At 34.2% G+C, this 24,304-nt stretch overlaps 1 protein-coding gene across 1 annotated transcript in view; it reads right to left on the reverse strand.

The window, feature by feature from the left end:
* Positions 1 to 24,304, reverse strand: part of LOC136026266 (probable citrate synthase 2, mitochondrial) — an 86,663-nt gene that overhangs the window by 47,175 nt on the left and 15,184 nt on the right. Inside the window, exons 5-6 of the mRNA XM_065702657.1 lie at positions 20,897 to 21,096; positions 11,531 to 11,663 (exon numbers count right to left, since the gene is read on the reverse strand). Of these exons, the coding sequence (XP_065558729.1) occupies positions 11,531 to 11,663; positions 20,897 to 21,096 (333 nt within the window). The remainder of the gene's footprint in view (positions 1 to 11,530; positions 11,664 to 20,896; positions 21,097 to 24,304) is intronic.

Genomic DNA, 24,304 nt, shown 5'->3' on the forward strand with positions numbered 1-24,304 from the left:
TTTGTGAGAGCAAAAAAAAATTAGAAGAAAAACGTGGTAGAAGCTATTCTTAGCAATTTTTTTTCATATTGATCTGCATCGGAGTTGCAGACCATGTAGAAACCCCAACTAAAATTTCAAGGTCAAAGGAGCCTTAATTAGGGCAAAAAATAAGGAGAAAATATTATTGTGCTGATTCGAGACGTCAGACTTTTTTATAAATGACCTTGACATGCGTTTATTTAAACATATAAACAATGAAACCAAATATTGCGGACTTTACATAAAATAGTGGATCAAAAATATATGCAATTTCAGGGGCCTAACGGATAGAGGTCAGGAACTGTTCAACCATATAAAACTCTAAAAATTAGGCAGTTTTTGAATTCTTATGAACAACAATCAATCTACCCATCCACCCAAAATTTCAAAGCAAAATATTACTTTAAAATCAAACATTTTGACTTAATATTCAGATTTTGTTCAAAATTCACATTACAATTTAACATTTTGATTGTCAATCAGAAAAACGGAAAGAAAACTAAATTAAACAGAAATAAACTAAAGCAAAGTTTACCAAAAAAGAAATTTTTCAAGGAAAAGTAAAGGGCCATATTAAAACCAAAGACATGCAGAATTGAAGCCATATAAGAGTTCAAATCTAAAACGAACAAAAGTTACTATGAATGAATAAACGAAACCCAAAACAAAAAATTAAATGAGTAATCACATGAAGCATGAAGATTAAAGACATAATTAAAAAAAAATATTAAATGTTGAATACAAATTTTGAAGTCCCCCTTTTTTTCTTCTTTTCTTTTTTTTAGCTTAAACAGTTTTACTCGTTGTTTCGTCATCTTTTCATTGTGAAAGATATTAAGTCTGGTAAACAGCTATACTTTGTCATAAAGTTTGTGAAGATCTGCTATGGCACTTTAATTAAATGTGTAAAAAAAATAATAATAATAATAATTTTGCCGATTTACGCACAATAGAAAGAAATATTTCGAACTATACTATTCACCTTCATTAGCTTAACATTCTTTCAGAAAATCTTATTAGCCCCTGTCCTATTGTATCCAAGGTAGAACTAGAAAACCTTTATGATTACCTTTTTATGTCCATTTTTACCTTCCATAGCAACCATAGAAGTTAGCTTGATTCAAACTAGTTCAAAGCCTCTTTGAATTATAATTTTCTTTTGTATCACTAGCTTTTTCTGTTGCGAAGAGACCCATTATACACTAATTAGGAAAATTCGAGGATATGTTAAATCACAAAAAAAGATAATTTGTATTTTTAGGGGTAGAAAAAAAATTTCTTTTTGTCTTTTTAAGACTACTCTGAGGTAGTAAAAGAAGACTAGCTCTTAAAGTTCGGATGCAAAAACTAAAATAGTGTTCATTTCCTGCTAAATTTCGTTAAGTCTTTTTAAAACTTAACAAAGTCTTTTTAAGTAGTCATTTTAAGACTACTCTGAGGTAGTAAAAGAAGACTAGCTCTTGAAGTTCGGATGCAAAAACTAAAATAGTGTTCATTTCCTGCTAAATTTCGTTAAGTCTTTTTAAAACTTAACAAAGTCTTTTTAAGTAGGCTTTTCAAGACTACTCTGAGGTAGTAAAAGAAGACAAAATAGTGTTCATTTCCTGCTAAATTTCGTTCAACTCTTAACATGTTTAGTGATGAGAAAATAACGGAGAAATAGCGCCCACCCCCATTCCAATTTCCCATTGAGGTAGTATCGATCCGAACCCTCAAATGGCCCAAGTAGAACACGAGTTTTTATTACCCATCACGTCTAATTGTGATTCAACAGCCACTTCTGATACGATGTTTCGATGGCAATAATCTTGGATTTCCTTTGTCCTACAGAAGTAAGGCCGGTTCCAAACGCACACACACAAAAGAAACAAAAAGCAAATTTAATTCTTATTCTTCACCAAGTTTTGTCATATAGTTCGTAGTAACGAAGTAAGTAAGGAGCAACTCGGCTCAATAGTAACTGAAATTCTAAAAACGGAATTTTGATATCAGTATTTACATAAAAAATAGATTATTGTCCTGATTCCAAATACACAAGATTCATCAAATTTAGTGCTGCCCATCAAAAGTTACGAGCCTGAGAAAATTTACCTCATTTTGGAAATAGGGGAAAAATGCCCCCTAAAATTCAAGGAATCTTAATGAACATCACACCATCATATTCAGCGTACCAGAAAACCCTTATGTAGAAGTTTCAAGCTCCTATTTACAAAAATTTAGAATTTTTCTATTTTGCCAGAAGACGCATCACGGATGCATGTTTATTTTATTTTTTCCAGGGGTGACCGTATTGAAATAATGGTCCTGAAAGATCGGGAGAGGGTTATTTGAATGGAAGTTAAAAGTTCTAGTGCCGTTTTAAGTGACCAAAAAGATTGTAGAGCAACTGGCCCTTTCCCACACCCATTTTCCTCCAAAGCTATCTGATTGAAATTTTAAGATAGTCATTTTCGATTTGAATAGCACACTTCCTGAAGAAATGTTACACGAGGGGGAATTTGCCATAATTACTATACGAAATTCTTTTTAATTGTCTTACATTCTCAGTGTCAAATTTTACATATGGAGATGTTCTGGGAGAATTATCCAGGGGCTATTTTGTGTTTTGACTTCCGAGAAATAATTTACACGGAAGATAGTATTCCTGGAGTCATCAAGAAACCGAATAGAGATTCAAGTCTTATTCAAATGAAAGAATGCTTAGGAGAATTTTTTAGGCCGAATCGTCCGCAAGCAATTTTATGGGGAGGGGAATTCTCAGCGAAGATGGCGTTGTCTAGAGAGAATTTGACGGGGGGGTGTGCACTTTACGTTGGATGAAATTTCCGAGAAGAAATTTTCCGTGAGGGGGGTGGGGTTTACTTCATGGAGGGTGAGCCATATTTACCGGCATTATCTTAAAAACGATAAAAATTATTACCCCACAATCCTCAATACCTTGCTCTTTATGCTAAACTTTGACCGTTTGTCCGAATTTTTAGGAGCGGCTACTGAAAATGGGGGCTGTTCAATTAGAATAAGAAGCTCTTCTAAAGGTATTAACAGCTTTAGCGTGAAGAGTAAGGTATTGAGGAGGGGCCAACCCTTGATATAAGGAATAAATCTGCTAATATTGAAATACAAATTTCGTTTTAATTTTTCAAGTACGTTGAGCCAAATTCTAACGTATTAGTTGAAAAAACCTCCAGAAATTAAATTTAAAAAAAAGAAAGTTTTCTTAACTGAAAGTAAGGAGCGACATTAAAAATTAAAACGAAAAGAAATTATTTTGTATATGAAAGGACCTGTCCCCTCCTCAACATCTCACTCACTACGCTGAAGTTTGACTTTATCCCAACTTTACTTTTTAAAACATGAAAAAACTTTAGCGTAAAAAGTGATGCGTTGAGGAGGGGGTAACCCCTTTCTTATACGGAATAATTTCTGTTCGTTTTAAGTTTTAATGTCGCTCCTTACTTTCGGTAAAAAAAAAATTGTTTCTTTATTTAATTTAACTCTTTAAGAACCTGTTTTGGTAAACAGACTATTACAAAATAGCGCCACCCCCTCCTCACCCATTTAAGGTAAGACAGGACATGACCCCGAAATGACGCAGGTAAGAAAGTAGTTCTTCGTTCCATCAGGTTTGATTTGACTCAATCAACCATTTCGATAATATAGTCACAATACGAATTCGGTGACCCAGCCCCCCCCCCCTCACTGAGGTCGGATCTCTATAAATCTGACATTCACATAGGTCGGGTCGAGTGTGGAACCCCCCCTCCAAATGGCCTAAGCAGAGCCTTTTCCCTTGCCTCCAATAAAATTTGGCTAGGATACAAAAATCCCCCCAAACATATGTTTGGTTCAGATTAACCAATCTTTTCTGGTAGTTGTTAAGAGGATAAGGATTTCAGGATCACCTCAGTGAAATCAGATTGGATCTGCGCTTCCAGTTTGTATAACTAGGATACTAGCTCTTATTTCCCATCACGTTTTAATGAAATCCAAAACCCTTCGGGTACATGTGCTGATGTTAAGATTCGAGGACTCTCCCCCCTCCCCATAGTCAATTTTTCAAGTCAAATTCTAGCCAAAGCTTTACTGAAATTAAAAGATCCAAATTTGATATGACTAAAATTAGAATTTCATAAAAACAGAGGCTCAAAATCGAGTAAATTTTAGATAGAACTAACTTTAAAGATAGAAACATCAGATACATCCCTTGTTTTTGAATATTAGGCAAAGGAATTAGCCAGGTGCAAATAACGTCATATCTTTAGCGAATTAAACCTATCCTTTATACCCACAATTTCTTTTCCTTGTATTTTTTTTTTTAACGTACAAAAAACATTACCACAAAAAAAAATAAGTTCGAGAGTCTAGGATAAAGTATTCAGAGTAAAAGCCAGACAGCAAAGAATACAAAAAAAGCTCCAAAACAGACAGATCACGATAGATGCACGGATATGCTCGGTGTATCGAGTATTCACATAATGGCAAGCAACTTTAGGTTTTTCCGTTTAAATTGTGATCAAATCGCAATTAGCAATTGATTTTCTCAGGTAATAAAATAATCGTAAAGGAATAACAATGGCCTGCTTCTTGTAATTAATTTGCCAATTGTGCGTAGTGAAATGTCAACTGTCCATGAAGAGTGATATGTTCATAGTTTTTATGGCAATTGGTATTTACCAAGTGACATATAACGATCCCAATTTCTGTCTGTCTATCGGTCGGTCCCGGTTTTGCTAGTTTGGGCAGGCGTAGCAGGAACCAGATCAGATTAAATTAGAAATAGTTGTTTCTCCGATTCAACGATTTGGAGGGGATTGGGGGGACGGTTAATTCGGTAAAATTAGAAAAAATGAGGTATTTTCAACTTACTAACAAGTTATCGGATCTTAAAGAAATTTGATATTTAAAAGGATACCGTGTATCAGGGCTCTTATCTTAATTGGTGACACTAGGGGGAGTTGGAGGGGGTAACCTGAAATTTTGGAAATCTTTGGTGTAGGAAAAGAAAACAGTAGTGGCTCTAGGCTTTTGCAATTTTGGAGGTATAACAACCTAGTTATAACCAATATGGTGTTTGGTCACAAAATGGCCCATAAGTTGACATGGTATTCACGTGATGGTAAGACAGCAAACCTTATTGATTATGTTATTGTAAACCAAAGACTAGCAGAATCAACAAAAGATACCAGAGTGAACAGGGGTGCTGTTATTGATGTTAAAAGTAAAGATCACCATCTAGAAGTATCTAAGTTAATTTAAAGCTGAAATTTCGGAAGGGTAACTACGTAGCGGAAAGTTAAGATGTTGGCAGACTCCAGGATGAAAATTTGAGAAAAACCTTCCAGGAACAGTTGAGTACTAAACTTGAGAGTTTAAAATTTGACAATGTGGAAGATGGATGGAATAATTTTAGACAAACAATTTGTGTAGTTGCTAATGGTGTCTTAGGGAAGAGTGCTAGGACTGCAACTAGGAATATTAGTGAAAAGGCTTTAAGTTTTAATAGAGAGTAAAAGGGGTTTGTACAAGAACTATCTGAGTAATAGATCGTATGAAAAAGAAAGGAATATTAAAGAAAGTGGAGAAAGCATTAAAATATGAACTAAGAAGATGTGAAGTGGAGGGCATGGACAAAATTGCTGAGGATCTGGAAGACGCAGCTAGACGGCATAATAGTAAAAATATTATACTGGCATGTTAATAAATTGAAAAGGAGTAGTCAATCCGGATTAGTCCCAGTTAAAGATAGAAATGGGGCCACAATTAGTGATAAGGAAAAAGTTAAAGAAAGATGGGTGGAACATTTTGAGAATGTGCTAAACCGAAATACAGTTGCAGGAAAAGATATAAATGAAAATGAAAAAGTTTGTGATAACTTGGATGGGAAGGAAGATTTGTTTAGTGAGGAAGAATTAGCGACAGTACTAAAAGGATTAAAAAAAATAACAAGGATCCAGGTGTTGATAGTGTGATAAATGAGTTTCTTAAATATGGTGGCTCTGTGGTTAGGAATAAGCTACTGAAGATTATGAATATTATTTTTGAAAAGGGGGAAGTACCTAATGATTTTAAGAAAACCTTAATTAAACCACTGTATAAGAAAGGTGACAAGAGTGAGTGTCGTAATTATCGAAGCATTAGCCTGGTCTCTGTAGGTAGACTTAGTTTTCACTCTTGGGTTAATAATTAAGAACTCCCTTCGTTGTCAAACACCTTTGGTCCTCAGTTTTATCAATTATGGGCAAGCTTTCGATTCTGTTGATAGAAGAGCAAAGGTCTTATCCTAATATGGTACACCAGAAAAATACATTAAAGTGATTTGTGCTATGCACAAGAATAATACTGCTGCGGTTAAGGTAGGAAACGAGAGCAACTGGTTTTGCATTAAATCAGGAGTTAAGCAGGGCTGTGTTCTATACCCCTTTATATGGATCATTTTGATGGACTTCGTCGTAAGGAGCACAGGAAAGGCACTTGGAGACCATGGAATCAAATGGGGAGGAAAAACGCTCCTAGACTTAGATTATGCTGATGATTTAAGCATATTAGATGGAAGTGTGAGCAAAATGAATTAATTTTTAGAGGTTTTGCGAGTTCAGGGTGCTAAAATAGGCTTGAAAATTAATGTGAAGAAGACTGAGTCACTAAGGCTAGGAATAAGTGAAGATGAAAAGATGACGTTGGGTAACGAAAAGATTGATCAGGTTGGCAGCTTCACTTACCTTGGTAGTATTAAAAGTAAAGACGGTGGGAGCAGTGCAGATGTTAAAAGTAGAATAGCTAAGGCTCAGGGTGTTTTTTCACGGTTAAAAAAGTTTGGAAGAATAGAAAGATAAGTCTGCAAACCAAGATTAGAATATTGGAAGCTACAGCAATGACAGTGGTCAAATATGGCTCCGAAGCATGTGCGCTCCGAAAAGCAGATGAAAATTTAATAGATGTTTTCCAGAGAAATTGCCTAAGGATCATTCTGGGTACCCGGCTGACTGACCGTATTTCAAACAGTAGGTTGTAGAAAAACTGTGGTTCAATCCCGCATTCTAGGGCTATAATGAAAGAAAGGTTAAGATGGCTAGGCCACATTGTGCGGATGAAGGATGACAGATTGCCGAAGATTGTCCTTTTTGGCCAACCGTCTGGGGCTACACGGAAAGCAGGTCGTCCTTGTCTGGGTTGGGGGGATGTCATAAATAAAGATTTAAAGGAAATGATAACTTCCTGGAAGGGTGTAAAGAGGGAGGCCTTGAATATATTATGTTGGAGGAGAAGCGTGCGTAGCTGTGTTGGCCTCAGCCGGCTTGGTGCTGCAGTAAGTTATTAGTAGTAGTAGCAGTAGTAGATGGGATCTTCATTAAAGTTTTTATTTAGAAGGACCTTGTGTCAGAAATCTTATTTTAAATCCTAACCGGATCCAGTGGGATTGGGGGGGTCGGATGGTAGGGAACCGGAAATGTTGGAAAACACTTAGAGTGGAGAGATCGGGACGAAACTTAGCGGGAAGAATAAGCACAAGCCCTAGATACATAATTGACATAACCAGGTCGGATTCGCTCTCATGTGCCATATGAGCTCTTGGCTCTTATTGTTTCTTAGCGTTTCTTTTTGCGTCCCCTGATATGTTTCTTTCTTTTTTTAATGTATTTGTTTTTAGTTACTGTATGTATCGGATATCCGGTTCCCAGTTCAGTCAGAAATAAAATAAATTTCTATCCTTATAAAACTCCTTCAGCAACACCTTTGATCCATAATCAACTGATTGATATCTCAGTTTTTAAATGAATTAGTTTTATTTTCAGATGATGAACTGAGAATTAAATGTTCATTAAAATAGGCTAAAACATTCAATCAGATTTGTTTATTATGAACATTTTCAAATAGCCACAGGATTTTTCAAGTTAGCTTCAGAATCAAGTAGATATTTTGCTTCCTTTCAGGTTTTTCAATATATTATTCTTATATTTTAATATTAATATATTTTTTATATTATATTAAAATATTTAAATTCAATAAATTAAATAAATAAATTAATAAATTAAATATTTATATTAAAATATTTATATTTAAATTCTTATATTAATATATTTAATATATAATATTAATATATTATGTTTTAATATTAATATATTTTCAATATATGAAAAGCTAAAATTTTACAAGCTAAAAAGGTTCATTCATTTCACCAACTGTATTTATTAAAATTGGAATAATTTCTTATTGCGATATTTGCCTTCTCTGTAGCTAATCTTGTAGTTCTTTTGGGATTGGGCTTTTTTTATTCGTTCCTATTTTTGTTTTATTTTGAATTAGATTATTTTCTATAATTAATTGTGTGTATATAGTTACATGTACATTTGTGTACATAGTGTACATGTGTTAGCTTTTATCACACGGTCTTGGCTGAACTTTTCGTTAAGAAGTAATGATGCCTAGGCTATTTTAAAAAATTGATTTTTAACCGAGAACTTTTATTGTAAGTGTGTTATTGTTTATTATTTTCTTTACTGAAGACGGCCCTTAGATATAGGGCCGAAATATTCAAATAGGTTTTGTTCGTTCACTGTCTTGGGGAAAAAAAGTCCTCATTATTCTCTCTTCTGTATTTGTAATGGGGTATTAAGCAAAATACCACAGAAAGAATGTGAAATCGCATATTATGTGTAGCAATAAAAGTCAGAGCTGCACGGCAACAAAACTACTTTTCCGATATAAATGCCAGTTGTCGCAACAAGTCTCACGTTTTGGCTATGTACAACTTGTTTCTGAAATTTATAAGCTTGTTCTTTCTGAATATTCTATTCGCCTTTCACTAAATTAAAGTCAGAATCAAGAATCATACTGTTCTTTCCTTTTTATATTCACTTGTATCTTCAAAAGATGGACAGAGGAGGTATTTGGCAAATTAGAAAAATTTCATGCAAACAAAAATTATCTTGACGATCTAATAGACAGCTTTTCAAGACAAGTCTTTTAAAAACCTCACCGAAACTAAAATATATTTTTTAATCTTTAAATTTTTTGCATTTTTTTAGTTTTTTATGATATTTCTTAAATGTGTTTATTAAGCAAAATACCACATAAGGAATGTGAAATTGCAAATCATGTGTAACAATAAAAGTCAGAGCTGCCCGGCAACACAACTTCTTGCCGATACAAATGCCAGTTGTCGCAACACGTCTCACGTTTTGGCTACACACAACTTGTTACTGAAATTTATAAGCTTGTTCTTTCTGAATATTCTATTCGCCTTTCACTAAATCAAAGTCAGAATCAATAATCATACTGTTCTTTCCTTTTTTATATTCACTTGTATCTTCAAAAGATGGACAGGGGGGGTTCAAACAAGTTGAACGTCTCCTTTATAGTCATGATCGTTTTCCATTAGAAGAGATTTGGAAAATTAGAAAAATATCATGCAAACATTATGTTGGCCATCTAATCTAAAACTTTTCAAAATAAGTGATTAAAAATCTTACTAAAACTAGAATATATTTTTTAATTTTTGAATTTGTATCCTTTTTTACAATATTTCTTAAACGACTAAGCAAAATACCACAGAAGGAATGTCGGTAAAATTCTAGTTAATTGACTTCTTGCTATCTCAGAAAGGGTTTAGGTTAAGAAAATGAAACTTTCAGGGATGAATCTACAGACTAAAGTATGTCCCGGGAAGATATATTGAAGCAACTAACTCCACTCTTTCTCCCTCAAGAGGGCCCTGACCTTTGATGACCTTTAAAAATATGTTTGTTATAAATGTGAAACCTTGCAAAATAGGTCTTCTGCTTAATTGAAGTACAACAAAATTGTTTGCTCAATTCCATTTTATAAGGTTTTAAAGATATGCAGATACATTTCCTAAATTTTGAAAAAAAACCATTGATATGGCTCAAAGTTCTACTCAAGTAACAGGAATTGCATTTTCAGAACTGAAGGCAGAGAAAAAGCAACTAGTAACTGAAAATTAAGGTAAAATGTTGTTGTGTCAAAATTTCAATAGGTATAGACTTGTCATGTAGGCAAATTTCAGGGCCCTCTAGAGGGAGAAGGAGTGAAGGTGGGTACTTTAAAATACCTTCCCAGGACATACTTTAGCCTGTAGACCCATCCCCTGAAAGTTTCATTCTCCTTCCGAGATAGAAAGAAGTCAATTAACTAGAAATTTATCGGAATGTCAAATCGCACATCATATGTAGCAATAAAAGTCAGAGCTGCACGGTAACACAAATGTTTGCTGATACAAGTGCCAGTTGTCGCAACACGTCTCACGTTTTGGCTACGCATAGCATATATCTAAAATTTAAAAACTGGTCCTTTCAGAATATGCATTTAGCCTCTTACTCGTTACAGCGGAATCAGAACCAGGATTCATGTTGTTAGTTCCTCGTTATACTCATTTTTATCTTCAAAAGATGGATAAAGGAGGTTCAAACGAACTCACAGCTTAAGCAAGTTGAATGTCTCCTTTGTATTCATGATCTTTTCTTATAAAAAAGATTCCATGATAATTAGGAAAATTTCAAGCAAACAAACGTTATGTTGGTGAACTAATTTAAAACTTTTCAAGATAAAAGTGTTTAAGAACCTGAATAAAACTAGATCCTAATTAGGAAGCTTCATTTTACAGAAACTGACAGATTAATTTATTTTAAAATATGTTAATTAGTATGTTAAATATATTGAGTATTTAAAATTTGTAAGTAGCAGTTGGCACCCACTCATATTGCACGAATAACAAAAATGAATTTTCTAAAATCTTCATCACATCCCATAGTGATAAAAATCCATTTTCTGATCAAAATTTAACATTTGCATGCCAAATAATAATGAGCGCACTTCTAGACTTCAATTTAGGAACTTTCAACGAATCACCATTATTTACTATACATTAAAGGAGTTAAGGAGATTACACTAGAGGAGATTAGCATGACCAGGGACAAATCTCCAGCAAAAGAGGTCCATATCCGGATAGTCAAGGGGCATGGGATATATAATAAATTTTTTCTTCACATTATTGGAAGGGAGAACTGCCCCCATGCCCCTCTTCCCAAAACAACGCCCCCTGAGAATGACCCTTCCACTGATATTGGGTAAAGAATCTCCCTCGATATACTAAAAAATACGGAACACCGTTTTGTGCTTTCTACTTATTGCCCTTCAACTTTCAACACTACAAAAATGACCAAATCATGTGGATAATTATAGTATAAAATTTTAGGAGTATCAAATCCGTCCATGATTTCAATTTTTGCCAGACCATATCAGCGTGATCAATTCACGAACACTCAGGGGTGGAGAGCAAAACGTACTTTTCAACAGTTTGTGGTTTTTTGAATTCTTTCAATAGAATATCAAAAAACCCATTTTCCAATGAAAAACTCCCCCCAAAAATATTTTCAAAGTCTAAAGATGGGGTGGGGGGGATCTGAGACATCAGACCACATTTGAGCTAAAAGTTATTGTTTTTAAACCAAAATACATATCAAAATAGCTACAGATCCAAAAATTCACTTACTTCTTGATTAGCTAAGCCATGAAGAGGTCCAGCCAAGCCATTCATGCCAGCGGCAAATGATAGGTATGGATCCGACAATGCTGAGCCAACCAAGTGTACAGTGTGAGCACTTACATTACCACCTTCATGATCACTAAAATATAAAAAATTGGAATTAGTCAGTTAAGCCCTTATTAGATTTATTATATTTGCTGTTCAGGTGAGAACCAAATGAGGAACATTTTTTTGGGGGGGGATGGGGGGGGGAAAGAATAGAAAACTTAATTTTTATGTTTCAGAAAATTCTCCTTTTTTGGAAAACAAACCAAAATTAACCAACGTTGCTCGGGAATTTTTATAGTGGTTTATTATATGCTTTCTTATAGTATTCCATTTTTTAAAGCTTCCTGGTCACTCAACCACCAGTTGCCCCACCACCTTCTCCTGCGACTTCCCATCGCAAAAGCAAAATAATGGATCAATCGAAGATCGACCTGAAAACCTACAACGTGTAAAACCTACAGGACTTTTGTAAATAAAATAAGCTTTCAGAGTTATGATTAAAAACTATGCAATGAAGTGGTGAAATCTGCTCCCGTGAATTCTAATTGACAAAATTGATAATTACTGTCCTTATTTCGCATTGTTTTTATTCTTCAATCTCTCTATCAAGGTATTCTATATAAGATATCTACATCGTTATATATTTTAGGAGTCATGAATAAAAGGAAGAATTTCATATTTGGTACAAAAATACAGATACAAAAAAACAAATATGAATATCAGGATTGTTTCATTACCAATGAAATGGAAGGAAATATTTTCTTCCTTCTAACACTGAAAATTATTCATCATCTTATTTACATATTCCGACACAGTAGTTTGAAAATAAGATACATTTCTGTCAACAGACGTTCAGAAATTCAAAAAGTTTCAAATAATGTATTCAAACGACAGATGAAAGAAAACCAGATGCTTTCCAGTCGTCTTTCGAATAGAATTTGCATATAAATTGATGTTTTCCCTTTGGAACTGCCTCATGACAAAAACAAAGCTGAGATTATAAATAACCAAACAAGATAAAATGTTAAAATACTTTTGGTGTTCTGATCTATAATTTTGTTCTGAAAACTCATATTTTGACACTAAGACAATATGCCATACATAGCTGACCTGCATGAATGAATTTTACCGGCGGGGGATGAGGGGAAATCATCAAAGCAACAATGGAATGATAAAGTATACCAAAATCACGGAATAAACCGATAAAATCATGAAAATATGTGAATACAGAGCCGGTAACGAGTTAACAATCATAAAACCATTTTAAAGACCGTTTGTACAAGTCAGGTTTTTCTACTTTAAATTCTGTCAATATTTATATTATTGAATTTATCTGTTATTTAGTTATTTACTATTCAACACTAGCAAGAAGACCACTTAAACAGAATATGACACATGTACCCCAACCCTAAAACATACTTATATCTACCCTATTATTATGAGTATTATCTAACGAATTTTTAGATCCTAAATTTTTTTTTATAGATTTAGGAATCAGAAGTACGACTATGTTCAATTACATTAACAAAAACAACCCAGAAGGATCGCATCTAAGATTTTCTTTCGGAGAGGGGAGAGGGTACCATGGAACTGTCGCTTGGGAAGGAGGTTAAGAGTTTTTTTTTTTACTTGCGCTTTAAAACTAATATACAAAGTGGAGAAATATATCTTGCTTTTTTAGGAGAAATAGTCTTTCCTTGCATGTTTACAGCTAATACGAAGAAATATTCCAGAGGGGAGGGGGATTAAACTCTACAAACCCCAACCTCTGCCAACGGTCGTGCAATCTAGACCTTGAGTGGCTAGAAATAATAGTACTGTATTGATTTTCGATTCATAAGCTTTCAACAAAAAAAGAAAGCAATTTAAGCTGATAGTCTTTCTCCCTGATGTATTGTTACACCTCGCTTATTATGCATTTGCGTGATACATCAGGTCACGACATACTTCAATAAAACTAGGATTATAGCAAGTACTGAAAAAGCAGAATTCATGTTCCACACTCACTCATACTTAAGTTGTTTAAGTTCGGTTGATTTATTGTTTAGTAATTTTGTTTAATCGGCTGCCATCACAAGCCCTCCAGGGCTTTATTGCAGCCGGTTGTATTTTTTCTGTTAAATATTTTTATAGTAATTATTAATATATATATATATATATATATATATATATATATATATATATATATATATATATATATATATATATATATATATATATATATATATATATATATATATATATATATATATATATAAAATGATGCTTTTAACTAGGTGATTGATTCTCCTTTCTTTTAACTTTTTTTGCTTTCACACGAAGTCCTTCTAAATCACAAAATTCATTAAGGTCCGATCACCCACTCATAAGTTAAAAATACCTCTTTTTTTATTTTTCCTCTCCCTTCAGCCCCCCAGATGGTCAAATCGAGGATGACTTTATCAAGTCAATTTGTGCCTGTCCCTGACACGCCTACCGTCCATCGTCCTAGACACGCCTATTTTCATCGTCCTAGCACGTCCTGAAGCACCGAACTCGCCAAAGCACTGGATCCCCCCCTAACTGCCCCAAAAGAGACTGGATTCAGTCAGTTTAAGTCAATCACATATCTACAACATTTGCTTATTCTACCCACCAAGTTTCATCTCGATCTCTCCACTCTAAGGGTTTTCCAAGATTTCTGGTTTCTACCTCCAACTCCCCCTAATATTACCAGATCTGGTTGGGATTTAAAATAAGAGCTCTGAGACACAAGTTCCTTCTAAATATCAAATTTCATTAAGATCCGGTCACCCGTTCTTAAGCTAAAAATACCTCAATTTTTCTAATTTTTCCGCATTAACACCCCCCCCCCCTCACTCCTTCAAAGAGGGCGGATTCAGTCCGGTTATGTCAATCACGTATCTAGGACTTTTGCTTATTCTTCCCACCAAGTTTCATCCCAATCTCTACTCAAAGCGTTTTCCAAGATTTCCCGTTTCCCATTCCAACTCCCCCAATATCACCGGATACGGTCGGGAATTAAAGTAAGGGCTCTGAGACACGAGGTCCTTCTAAATATCAAATTTCATCAAGATCCGATCACCCATACGTAAGTTAAAAATACCTCATTTTTTTAAATTTTTCCTCTTCCTCCGACCCCCCGATGGTCGAATCGGCGAAAAAACTTATCAAGTCAATTTGTGCAGGTCCCTCACATGCCTACAATATTGCATCGTCCAATTTTTAGATAAATCAATTTTTAGATATAGTCAAAAGCAATCATATTTAATAATATTTTTCTTGCCAACACTACCACCTGACCAGGGCCATGTCCAGGATTTTTGTTCGTCGGGTGATTTAAATAAGAATTTTTGTTCAGGAGGGGGGGGGGTACACAAAATCGTAAAAAGCGCATTAAAATTTTTTAATATCAATTTTTTACGTTTTTCGAGTCAGAAAAACATTCCGGAGGGGGTACAAACCCCTACCCACCCCCCCTTCCTGGATACGGTCTTGCACCTGACACCTTTATCAGTGGAGATAAACGCCATCTTTTTAGATGAATCACTATGACCATTTTATCCATTAAATCTTCACTGCGTTCTAGCCGTCACAATTGCAATTCATCGACACAATGTGTCTTAAAGAGAATAAACCCTATCTTTTTTATTGAATCAACATTACCGTTTATGTTCATATCCCACTCATGACTCGCATCCAAAGATAATTATGCCAATTATCTTTTCTTTTAAAATAAAACACAAAACTAGAGGATCATCTAGACAAGAGACAAAAGGTCCTACACAATTTAGTCGTCACATGAGAGGAATAATTCGGGAGCAATGTCATTTATTTTATAATCAAAGCATCATCCCTTAGCCCGGTTCCTTGACTAAAAATAAATTAGAAAAACGGACAGTCAATGCAATGCTTGGTCAAAAGCACAATCAGGCAAAGAAATTCACGGTCGGATTCTCAGAATTCTGAGAATTTTACTTTTTCATTTTTCTTAAAGAAGGGCGATGGCTTTATTCTATTTCTAGAAGGCTTTCTAGAAACTTTTTTAATTCTGAAATTTATTTTCTGTCTATTAAATACAACTAATACAACAACAACTCACAGAAACACCAAGCGCCCTGAGGCAAAAACTGCAACATAGACTACTCCTACATCCCAATCTATTCGAAGTGTCCTTCTTTACCCCTTCTCAAGCAGTCCAAGTTTCCTTTGAATCTTTCCTTACGACCTCTTTCAGCCCCACTCAGGATGACATACTTTTATTCGGCCCTAGATGAACGACCAAAAAGGACGATCTTTGGCAATTTGTTATCCTCCAGCCACAAAAAGTGTCTTAGCTGTCTCAATCTTTCCTTCTTTATAAACTAAAAAATTGGGATAGAACCACATTTTTCAAATGTTGTTTGATCAGTCTAACGGTACCCATAACTACCCGCAAACACTTCCTCGAAAAAAAAACATGTAACAAAACTTCCTCCTTCTTCCGAAACACCCATGTCTCATAACCATACTTCACCACTGTAGCATCCAATATTCTAATCTTGGTTAACAGGCTTATCTTCCCGCTCTTCCAACTCTATTCAACTCTTTTTTAACTCCAAGCTCCATTTTTTTTTCCCAATGGGACTCAAAGCTTAGCACTAAATACTAAGCTTCGATCTAAAAAGAGAGATTAAATCGTTGCTTCGGAAGGGGAAGGGGGAGAATGTATCCCCATCCCCACACTTGAAAATGAGTTTCTTTGTCTGATTTTGCTTCTGGATTTTTTGTTTGTTTTTATCGTATATAATCAAGAAAGCGATTTAACGAATCACGACTGACGAAATAAATGACAAGTAGGAACTGGAATGAAAGAGACTTTCCTCTCTTTAAATTTATTAATCAATTCTTCACTATTCTTGGTGACATAGCATGTGTTTTCATTTTTTAAGCTATCGATCCTTTTGAATGTATTATTAAAAGAATCTATTCTCTACGTTCGAATATGAATAAAGACATCTCCAATTCAAATATGAATAAGAAAGTTTGATTACGAGTCCAACAAAAAATAGATACACTAACAAAGGTTGTCAAAATAATCGCGCACAAAAACCCACTTTAAATAGATCTGTTTTAACAAAAATGACAAAAGAAGTCCTCCACGGAGGATTTCTTATTAACGTCTACAATAAGAAACCCTATCTCTTTGATTCGCTAATACTAATTTTTCTTTTAATTCCTTTACATAACAATAAATGATTAATAATGTTATTTTAAAATTTGCACCACAAACCCAATAACTTCATATAAACCTGAAAAAATTGCAAAAATATAATTTCATAGATTTACCTTATGTTTCGCTATTTTTTAAGGTCTTAAAACTGGGAAAAACATTTACAATTGAAGACAAATACATCATTTTCTGGCAAAAAAGCCTCATCACAGCAAAGCTATCAATTACTTCGGTTGCCATATCATTGAGGAAATTTGCTTTAAGAATTCAAAGTTTGCTCTAATTCAAGATTCAGGAATTATGTTCAAAGAATAATAATAACAATAATAATAATTTATTCCTCACGCCTCTCAATAAAAAATTTCCACATAACTGAAACCTTATTAAAAGAAAAATGTTATGGCAGGGCGAAGAGCGGATTGACTGCGGCACGTTTGCCATTTAAAGTCGTCCTACGTTGAGTCTACGTTACGTTCTAAGTCTCGAGATATGGTATGTTTATGTTTAGGCTATTGGAGAAGGCTTCCAGTGATTTCGAAGATTGAGTGATTCAAATATTCATGGATTATGTTCCAAGGACCAAAACTCTGTAAAGAACTGTACTGGTCAAAACTAAAAGGTCTAACACTGCATTCTTTATCTTTTTTGCCATAGTAAACGGAAAGGGAGGGCTAAACAGCCTCTTCTCAAGAATTAAAAGTGATGACAGACAACACTAGTTTATATGCTATTACAAGAGCTCTCATGTATTTTTTGAGGGGACTTTCATTAGCATCAATGTTCAACCAGTTCCAATAGCAACTGATTCCAAGGGGCAGATTTCAGTTTTTATTTAGATCTTGATACCAGCAAATATCGTAGTATCATACCATGATTTAGAAGACCGTGACAAATGACTATTTTTTATATAGTTTTGATTCACGTAGATTTCGACTATACACAGCTCTTGATACTAGCTATAGCCCAACAGTTAGTGATTCTAACTCATTCCTAAAATTGGCATGAACTGAAAGTCATTTAGTTGGCAAAAACTAGACTACCCGCAGATTTATCAGTGTACATCTTGGACATAAAAATGGAATTAATTTATTCGCGAATTGACACAGTCAACGTTAAAACTAAATTTAATTGAACCTCTTAAAAGGTAAACCTCAATCAATGAATTTAAATCCTCTATTATTACAACTAACAACTCATCGCAGCACCAAGCCAACTGAGGCCAACACAGCTACGCACGCTCTTCCTCCACCCAAATTTATTCAAAGCCTCCCTCTTTACACCCTCCCAAGAAGTCAACACTCCCCTTAAATCTTTCTTTGTGGACCACCTGCTCTCCGTTTAGCCCTAGACGGTTGGCCAAAAATGAATTCTTTGGTAATGTGTCATCCTTCATCGACAGATAATGCCCTTGCCATCTCATCTTCTCTCTCATTGTAGCCCTGGAAAGTGGGATTAAACCACATTTTTCGTACAATCTACTGTTTGAAATACAGTCAGTCAGCCAGATACCCAAAAACATTCGTAGGCAAATTCTCTGGAAAACATTCAGCACATCTTCTTCCGTTTTTCGGAGCGCCCAGGCTTCTGAACCACACTTGACCACTGTCATCACTGTACCTGCCAATATATTAATATTGGTTCGCAGACTTATCTTCCTATTCATCCAAAAAATTTTCAACTGTGAAAAAAAAAACTACTTTTAACATCTTCACTGCTCCCACCGTCTTTCGTAAAAATACTACCAAGGCTAGTGAAGTTGTCCACTTGATCGATCTTTTCATTATCCAACATCAACATTTCGCCTTCACTTATTCCAAACCTTAGCGTCTATTCTAGCACCCTGAACTCGCGAAACCTCAAAAAGTTCAATCATTTTGCCCACAGTTTCCTCTAGGATGCTTAAGATGCTTCTAAATATATAGAAGTTTGTTAAAGTGAATTTGATTAAATGAATTTAATGAGGTCGAACAGGTTCCAAATGCAAAAGAGTGGACACCCGTTTAATTTGTTTTCCGTTTCTGTTTTATTTTTATAATGTGTTCCCTCAACAGGATTATTCCTAGAGTCAAGAGAAAACTTTCATTCATTGGAATTTCCTGTTTGTGCTTGATTGTCAATGGGCTGTGAATGTACCGAGTTCATTTTATAATATAACTATTTTTTTTTATCTATCATTTTCTTAGTTTATGATATTCCAAACTGAACAAACCTGAAAACTCCACGAATGAAAAGACGAAAGTGAAATTAAAGAAAATATTTCGAAAAATTCTGTCAAATGCCAATTCATGAAATTTTGACAATAATCAAATTCTACTAGATAATTATACTACGAAATTATTTTCATAACCGAATATTACTAGTGAATCAGAAGAAAAAAACAACAGCTCCTTCTTACACACTCAGTACAAACGGTTCTAACTTGGTCAGTTGTATTGTAGTTGTGGAATAAAAAGGATTGATTGACAACATTTGATTAGTTAATTCTATAGCAAGAACATAAAAATAGCCTCTGTTACAAATGATAACCATTAACTAAAAATTAACAAGGAAATTTATATAAAGAAAATAAATTCACAATTTAAAAACTACAGATAGGTAAGTATTTTCTTCTATAAAACAAATGATCAATTCTGGTTTCGATGCTATAGCTGAAGTAATCCACGATTTTAATTTTGTTTTGAGAGCAGGGCTAGAGAGGTTAAAAATAATACCAGTATATTTAAAAACACTCACAGTAGCATTTTTTATAAATTTAATAGCCTTTTCCCTTACCCAGGTTTTTCTTTAAGTTAAATGAATCTTGTAAATTAGCTATTATAATAACAAAATTCATAATTAATAGTATTTAGAAAAGCTGTATTTAATACATTTAGTAAACTTAGTAAAACTGTAGGGCTTTCATTTTAATCTTTAATCTTCCATTCATTGAATACATGCCTTGTCTTTTGTTAATTTTGCATGATTTTCGCTTATGAAAAATCTGCGTTATTGTCAATTAACATAAAAAAGGCTCATCAAAATGGACACAAATGTTGTTTCGGAAAATGCTTGGGGAAAGTAGACGCAAGGATAGCACGAATCAAATGAATTTCCAAAAACATACAAAATGAACTTAAACAAGCTTAGAATAAAGTGAAAGCACTTCCAAAGATCAGAATCTTATCAGGGGCGTACGCAGAGAGAAGAGAGCTCGGGGGGCCACCCACCTCAGATATCATAACGTTCCACAAATCTCTGGACACTTCCTGTTTAAATGTCAACAAGATTTTTTAATTATCCCCACCCCTACCCCCTCCCAAAAAAACCTTTATAAGTGTCAAGCCACCTTAAATTTCAACTAAAGCCCTGTTTTTAGTTGGTCTTTTACGGACATAACAAAAAGCTAGTCAACCAATAAAAACATGGAAAATTTTAACAACCAGATAGTCACAAATTGTGGAAAGTATAAATAGTTGCAAAATCGTATTAAAGAAATAGTTGCAAATATCCCCAGCTTGTTACGAATCGTGGATAGTATAACTGGCACACTTAGCTCACTTATGTCATCGTTTTACGACCACGCTATTGTGCTCAATACGAGCGTCAAAAGTCAATAACTGTCGCTGATTCGTAATACTTATTTTCGTTACGGTAAACTTTTACTTTATTTACTTCGCCGGTGTCGTTACGGGATAGTGTCAAGGATACTGTCGTAACAGGGCACTGTCGTTACTGCCACTATAATTATTGCCAAATATGGGGCTACTGATTTTACTACGTTGTATGAGAAGCTATCGTATAAGCTGCCCGAAAAGCTTTTGTTGAATATATATATATATATATATATATATATATATATATATATATATATATATATATATATATATATATACATTTCAGCGCATTAGCGAAGTCCAATCAGGTACATTTTTTCATTAATCTTTCTTTTTGCTTTTTTTATTTCTTTTTTTGCTACATTTTAGTTTCACAAAATGATTAAAATTCCATTATTATTAGTGTTGATGCTAAAAAAAAAAAAAAGGGATTTGAATGGGCTGATTCATTCAAATTTTTTTCGGTAAAACATCCTAAGGATATGGCGCAATAGCCTCCCCAAAAAAGTGGTATCCTACCTGTGAATTGTCAAGTACAACCGGAGAAGTTCTGTAAACTGTGGATCGCTATAGCCAAGCATTGAGGCAAAGTTTGCACTCCAATCCTTTTGAGCGTCTATTGTTCCAATACTAGAGCCATCTCTATACAGATTCCTATAGATGGTGGCAGCAACAGTCGGAAGTTTAGCTATTAAATCCAATGAATCTTCGTAGACGTACTAGAATTATAATTACAATTAAAAGAACTGACAGATATCAAGCAGATTTTCTTCTTTTTTTTGCAAAAGATACGTCTATAACTTTCGTACAAAACTGTCTTTCTAGACGCAAACGGTGTATCTCATCGATTTTTTCTTTCTGTTGTTTAGGTTTTTCTACCAGTGTATCCTATATTCCTTATTAGAAAGTTATATATCGTTTATAACCCGATATGTTATAACAAAGCGAAGTAAAATCAAGTTCACAGCGTTATTGATAGGTAGAATTAAACTTGAAGTTCACCCGATTCAAACTATGATTTGTTGCGTGTGGTTTCTCTAGAATAAAATATTTCTACTTTAGTTGGTTTGATTCCCTTTTCATCCTTCTTTTTGTCATCTACATTCTGCTGTACTTTAACAATACAGGCCATATGACTAGGCCTCCACTGACAAGACCCAAAGAAAAGTTGTAGTAACTGCGATGCATGAGGCAGAATATCTGAGCAACGCAAACTAAAGTGTCTATTGGGTTACAATAATAACCCTAAAAGTGAAATAAAAGCCCTAGCGGACAATCACTTCCAAAATGTAATTGGGGATCAATTATAATAGTAACTATAATAATATACTGCAATAAAACCCCATCAACCTTGTTTGGTTGGTCCAATTACCATTTCTGTGACTCAAGAATTGAAATACTAAAATACCTTTCACTCTTTCGCTAAGGTCAGATTTCAACTCATTGACGGCATGTCATAGTATTTGGAATACCCCCCCCCCCCCTCCCTTGATGAACATGACTAGAATTTGGACTAATTTTCGTATTTTCATTGGTAATTTTCACTTGGAAATTCGCGAAAAAGCAATAGCTTTTCCATTGTAAACAGTGCAATCTCAATGTTAGTCGAGTATCGAAATAATCGATACTCAAATTGACCCCCCCTCCCCTTGATGAATATATGACTAGAATTTGGATTTGACGTTCGTGTATTTATTGACAATTTTCGGGGAGATTTCGAAGAACCCGATTTGCATTGCCTGGGCAACGGCCAAACCCAGGGCGAAAAGCAAAAAGGCCAAAAAAGTACACTTTTCGCTTGAAAAATCACGAAAAAGCAATACCTTTTCCATTATAAACGGTTCAATATCAATGTGTGTTGAGTACAAAAATAAGCCATACTCAATTTGACCCAATCCACACACCCCCCCCTCCTGCCCTCTCTCTCCAAAATTTGCGTCCAGTTCGTGAGCTGATCATCAAAATACATACAAAAACCTAGATGGCACTTGAAAATCTTGAGTGACTATATTGTCACAGTATATAAGTAATTTAGGGCAACAAGTGTGATTATAATATGAAAAACTAAATACAATAGAACAACACAAACATCAAGCAACACTAATTTAAGGAATCCCTGTGTATGTTTTATTTTTGGGCAAAATACACCATATTGGATATTAATACAGCCTTTATGTTTACTCAGCTCATAGGTAATGTCCATGACATGACACCCGTATAACCAATCGTGTGCCCATTGAGAGTCTTAATCATCGTAGGATTCCAGGATATAATTTTACCAATATTCAGTGTCCAGTAATTCAAGATCTTTGCTGAAATGGGATCTTATTTCTTGAGAAGTTTCTACTTCTCGAGTTTCTACTTGTACGAGCTTCCTGTAGTCTTCAATCCGGATTTGCTCTTCGACTTTGTGGTCCATTAAAACGACAACAGTTGAGCATAGGCACAAACGAAGAAGTTTATTGCGAGGGGAGAGACACAAATTTAAAAAAAGGAGCGACAATAAAATAAATTATATTTAAATATAATAATTATATAAGAAATAAATATAAAATATAAATAAATATTATAATATAAATAGATATAAAAAACCATCAGAGGGGATCGGTGAATGGACACAGAAGTCCTTAATGTTTATCTGTTATCATATTGACTGCAGGGGATAGAAGCTTAATATACACCTCTTTGCCAAAGGGTTATTTATAATTCATCTTATTAAACGAAATATGCTAAACCAACTGGTCGAATCCGCATTCCTATATCTTATTTGGGTGGATTTTTTTGCAAAACCCATTATATCTCCTTTTTTAGAAAATAGAAATAGTAGACGCGTGAAATTTTGACATGAAAATTCTGTTTCTCTTACCTTGACGGCTATACATAAATTCAGTGTTCTTTATTAATAATCCAAAACCCCAAAACATATTTTTCAGTTTTTGCTCTCCTAAAAAACCTAGAATGCATACTGCGGTTGAACTGAAAAATAGAACTCCGTTCAAGAAATTATTCTCGATTCTCATAGCATTCATTAAACTCAACTGTTTGAAAGATGTCAAATAGCACTTTTGTCAAAGGGGTATTTATAATCTACCCAATCTAAAGAAACACACCCAGTAGATTGGCCTAATTCATAGTCTTATTCCAATCATTTTATTCACATTAGAACTTGTAGGTACTTGTTTTATTAGAACACATTCAAGAATTTTCATCTGTATATCTGTAAAAACGGTTTCATGCTTGAGTGACAGAATGCATTGGACTATTTGGACAGCATGAAGTTCAAAACAATTATTACTTTATAATATGCAGAATAATTGTATCTAACACATTTTGCATACAGGCCCACTATACTTTACCCCCCCCCCCCCAATGTGCTAATGTATAGCCCAAATTATATAAGCCCAATGCATTCTGTCACCCGTCACTTGTCTTTGTGGCTATGAAACCGGTTTTCTCAGATACTAAATTCATACAAAGAACTTGAGTGTGTTCTGAATAATTAACAAGAATCATTTTTTTAAACAAGCAATGTTAAAGGATGTTTGGCCCCGAAACTTAAGTTGTTGGGGGCATAACTGTACAACGAAAATACATCATATAAAACAAAACATAATAATATAAAGAAACAAACGTCTAAAATAATATTATAAGATAATAATATAATATAAATCTAATAATAATATAAAACAAAATCTAACATTATAAAATAATAACAAAACAAACAAATAAAATAATATACTATAAAACAAAACATAAAACCAAACATAATATAAAACAAAATATTATAAAAACAAACGCACTAAAAAAAGACGGCACAAATCAATAAAACCAGCATGGTCCAAAGTTTTCACACGAACTATTGTCAAAGGGTTACTCACAACTTACCCTCTCGGCAGATTGGCCTAGTTCCCTTTCCTATATCTCAAT

This window comes from Artemia franciscana, chromosome 1 (genome assembly GCF_032884065.1).
Source record: "Artemia franciscana chromosome 1, ASM3288406v1, whole genome shotgun sequence".
Classification (NCBI taxonomy): domain Eukaryota; kingdom Metazoa; phylum Arthropoda; class Branchiopoda; order Anostraca; family Artemiidae; genus Artemia; species Artemia franciscana.